The sequence below is a fragment of the Euprymna scolopes genome, chromosome 22, assembly GCF_053919585.1.
Source record: "Euprymna scolopes isolate OS-2025 chromosome 22, ASM5391958v1, whole genome shotgun sequence".
NCBI lineage: Eukaryota > Metazoa > Mollusca > Cephalopoda > Sepiida > Sepiolidae > Euprymna > Euprymna scolopes.
This window is the reverse complement of record NC_136503.1, coordinates 71,254,116-71,258,829: the sequence shown is the minus strand read 5'-3', so window position 1 is coordinate 71,258,829 and position 4,714 is coordinate 71,254,116. Positions and strand designations below refer to the sequence as shown.

At 40.3% G+C, this 4,714-nt stretch overlaps 1 protein-coding gene across 1 annotated transcript; it reads left to right on the top strand.

The window, feature by feature from the left end:
- The first annotated feature begins 1,502 nt into the window (after nucleotides 1-1,502).
- Nucleotides 1,503-2,363, top strand: LOC145243722 (uncharacterized). Its single transcript, XM_080106774.1, has one exon. It carries the CDS (start codon nucleotides 1,503-1,505, stop codon nucleotides 2,361-2,363), a length of 861 nt encoding a protein of 286 aa, XP_079962900.1.
- Nucleotides 2,364-4,714: the final 2,351 nt, after the last annotated feature.

The window sequence follows — 4,714 nt, the reverse complement described above, 5'->3', positions numbered from 1 at the left end:
AGGATGAAAGGCGTCAAAACATCGAGAGGTCACAGCTGATGCGAGGCGACAGGAGGCACCACATACCAGGGACAAACGACTGCAAGAGGATCGGGAGGCCACTGCTAATACGAGGCGAGGGGAATCACTACAAACCAGGAGTTTATGGTTTGATCAGAACAGAATACAGACAGCTGATCGGCGAGAGCACCAGAGAAAACAACTAGGTCTTGCTTACAATAAAGCATGCGCCGCTGAAAACATCCTCTCAAGAGACCAATTGTTTTCCTACTCCAGTGTTGGATCTCCCATCACTGAAGACAGCGCAGCCTCCCCATTGGCCACAGTATGCCAAAGTTGTCATGTGATTAAATGGAAAAATGAAGCAAGAGGCGTGTGTTGTAAGAACGGAAATGTTGCCCCACCCACATTCCCTGATCATCCTGATCCATTGAAACAGCTTTGGGAAGGAAATCATCCCTACTTTGCATGCTTCCTCAAGTACACTAGGCAGATAAACAATTCCCTTACAATGGCCTGTCTCAAAGTCGATCATCTACCAGGACTACCTGGACATCATGAATGGCAAACGACAGTCACCATACAAGGAAAGGTATCCATACTGATGGGAGGACTGCAGCCATGTGTAAGACAAGAACCCACATTTGCCCAGCTTTATGTCCTGGACCCTGATTACGCAAAAAAGATAATGAAGTCAGGCTAGTTACTATGACCCTACCAGCATCAGCTATTGCCCATGAAAAGCAGATTCTCTAGAACCTCATTGATATTCTTCAGCAGCATCTGAGAGACTGGAACCGTTATACCCATGACTTTAAGATGGCCTGTCAGATCCTCCACAAAGAGCATCCGCAACACTTAAATCTGGTGCTGGACGACCCACTGAAGAGCACTCAAGGAGATACAACCTAGGTCTGAAATAAACCTCAGTCCTGATAAGCGATGAGACAGTAGAAAGAAGAAGCTTCTCAGTGCTTCTCAGGGGTGGGGGAATCAGAGAGATACTTGACACTCACAGATCGGCAGATCCTCTTCATTTTGTCATTCTCTTTCCTACTGGAACTGATGGCTGGCATCTAGGGGAGTCAGGAAAAATCTGTCACCTCTCTAATTTTATTCATTCCACATTCAGTATCGCCTCAGCAATCCTAACATTCTTTTGAGAGGGAACAAGCTTTTCCAAGAGTACCTTTCCGTCAGTTACGCTAAGGTAGAAAATCAAAGGCTCATCTACATTGAGCACAATCGGAAGTCAGAAATACACAAGACTGTGCGAAGATGTTGCCACAGCTAACAATCCAGATGATATCAGACCAGGAAGAAAAGTCATCCTGCCACCATCACAGTCCACTATATATGCAGCAGGACTTCCAAAATGCAGTGACTATTGCAAGGGAATACCACAAACGGGACCTTTTAATTACATTTACATGTAACCCTCAGTGGTCTGAAATCACGCACTCTCTCCTCCCCAACCAAAAGCTACAAAACTGACTGTGACTATGGTGTTCAATCTGAAGCGAAAGGAGCTGATGAACGATTTTATCAGTGCCAAGATCATGGGTAGAAGGTCTGGCCAAGTGGATGTGGTCGAATTCCAGAAGAGAGGCCTTCCTCACTCCCACATCCTCTCCATACTCCAAGAGCAAGACAGACTGCACACTGCCGATGAAGTTGACCAGGTCATCGCAGCTGAGCTGCCACCAGACCCAGCTACATTTCCAGAAGGACAGCAGAGGGAACAAGCCAGATTACTTGAACAGTTAGTGATCCATAACATGGTTCACAACTGCACTGAAGCCTGTAGACAGCAAGGCAATCAGTGTCAAAAAGGCTTCCCCAAACAAATCTCAGAAGTGACACATTGGAATAGCAATGCCTTCTATCTCATCTACAGACGGAGACCACCAGGGAATGGAGGTAGGGCAGTGGAGGTTCGAAATAAAACCATTGACAACAGCTGGATAGTACCTACAATCCATACCTGTTGCTTAATTACCAGGTTCATATACAATGTAGAAGCCTGTGTCTCACCAATGGCTGCCAAATACGTTTTCAAATATGTTACCAAGGGATCAGACAGGGCTATGGCTAAGCTCCAGGATGAATACAATAAGGTGAAGGAATACCAGAATCTCAGATCTGTTGGAGCACATGAGGCCTGTTGGAGACTATTTGAGTTTGAGATCACTAGCCCTACCCAGCTGTCCAGACCCTCCAGGTTCATCTTGAAGGAGAGCAATGCATCCCTTTCGAACAAGGTCAGGAAGCCAATGAAGCCCGGCAGGCAGCCAAATCCACAGAACTCACAGTTTTCTTTGCCTACAATAAAGATAACCCAAAAATCCAGATCAAGTATGTAGACTTCCCCAAGCACTTTGTCTGGAAAAACGGTAAATGGAACAAGCAACAGAGAGGACATCAACGTATAATTGGCAGGCTTCACACTATGCATCCATTGAGTGGAGATTATTTCTATCTCAGAATACTCCTCCATCACGACCATTGTAAGGGGGAAAAGAGTTTTAGATACCTTCTCATAGTCAACAATGTCAGCCATGAATCCTACAAAGCAGTGTGAATAACACTCGGTCTGCTTCAGGATTACGAATAATAGAATACTGTGCTACAGGAAGCAGCTCTGACCAAGCTCTGTCCTCAAACCAGATCATTGTTTGTGACTATTCTTCTTTTCTGTGAGCCATCTACTCCCCTTCAGCTTTTCAATAACCATGTTTAGCAATGGTGGGATGCTTTTAAGCGAAAAACTCTAGCAGCAACTGAGGATCAGCTCAAGGTCATGGTTCTAGCATATATAGAAAATAAACTGCTATAGATGAGCAGAACTCTGGGCGACTTCAGCCTACCTTGCCCTACTGCACCGGAGAAGCAACACGTGCAGCAGCTGACAGACCATCAAAGTCAAATCAATCAGCCTATTTTCATGCACTTGAAACCACCGACCCAACACGTAAATTCTCGTCTCTTCGCCATAACATCAAAATGAAGAAAAAGAAAAAAAAATTCACGAACCGGACTTTCGACCCTGATGAGGCTATGTATTAGCGAAATATAGGACTTACAAAAAAAAAGCAATAAACGAAAATGATTTTATCATTATATTCGACGCTTCAAAGTTTTCAAAAATTTCTCAATTATATATATATATATATATATATATATATACACACACACACACATATATATATATATATATATATATATTGATATGTAGTCACGTAATCGGAATATATAATATTTTATTTTATATTTTATTTCTTGAATTAATTTTACGCTGAGTCAATAATCGTCAATATTTTGTTTAATGTTTTTATTTCAATGTGCTCTCGGCGAAGAAAGAGAGATTCGTTCATTTCTTATTGCTCGATCACGTGGAAACAGAAATGAAAGGAAAGGAAGTGAGGGAGTCTTAAAAGAAAAGAAGAAAAGATTACCGGCCATTTAACCAAGAATGAAAGAGAAAATATTTGTAAAAAAAGAAAGAAGAAAGGCGAACAGCTGTTTAGAAGAGAAAGAAAAAGGAGGAGGGGGAAACAGAAGGACTCGAGACGGCGAAGGGAACACAGCGAATTACGGTTGTATCTTTAACCGAGGCAGACAAGAAAATACGAAGCTCGCTGATGGTGAGAAATGGCTGCGAAGATGAGACAGAGTGAATTTCCGCTGCGGTTTCAAACGATATGAAATACAGGATCGGAAATGAGTAGAAATCCCGAGGAAGAAATAAAGAACTATACTGAAATGAACGAAAAATATTTTTTGACCAGCGTCAATAATATAGAGAGACCTACAGTTCATGGACTCTACGTATCGACATCTTAGCAGACGAAAAAGAACGAATGGATAAATCGAGGGCGATATCCCGCTTTATCTCCAAGAATGACGACGAATGATATGAAAAGAATAAAAAATGAATGAAAGACATTTTTCAATCTAAACAAATATGAGATGACATTGTCCGAGATAAAAAATAACAAAAAAACTGAAAAAAAATTTCTCTTTTTCTAGCTGACAACATTTATGACTTTTTGTTTTTGTTTTTGTTTTTGTTTTTTTTTGTTTGTTTGCTCAGTGAATTTAATTTTCAAATAATTCTTCTGCCAAATAACTTGATTATCTTCTCTTTTGTTTCATTTTCCTTCCTTTTAGTTACAATTATAATCAATTTATATTAATAAAATTTATATTGTTCAACGGTGTCGTCTCCTCGTTCACTATTTCTTTTTTTTTACCTGTGTATTGAGAATACAATTATCCTATCTCTGTGTTCCAATGTCATTTTTGCTACGAATCTCGAGAAATTTTTTTCTATTTGTTTTATCAATTTGTTACCTCTCGTTTTCTGCCATTCGCAGTGAAATCAATATGTATCGTAACAATATACTACAAAGAGTCATGGAAATAAAAAAATTTTCAGTGGGCAGCGTTTCTGTTTAGTCCCTGGACTTTAGAATTGTACAAGCAAAGAGCAAAAGATCTTTCTCGTGTTGACACGAAAACATTATGTGCTGGAATACTAAAAGATTAAACATTTGTTCTGGAGCAATTCTGGCTTATGATTGAACGTGGTTCAGGTTTATCCACTAGTTCCTATCGCTAATGTCTATAAATAGAATCTTCCAGTATTCGGTAATCAAACCCCATTATATCAAAAATATTGCAATATATATATATTCAGTAACGTGATTGATAA

What these genes read in the sequence shown, in the direction of transcription:
- LOC145243722 (XM_080106774.1), top strand. Translation starts at nt 1,503, where the DNA reads ATGGTGTTCAATCTGAAGCGAAAGGAGCTGATGAACGATTTTATCAGT.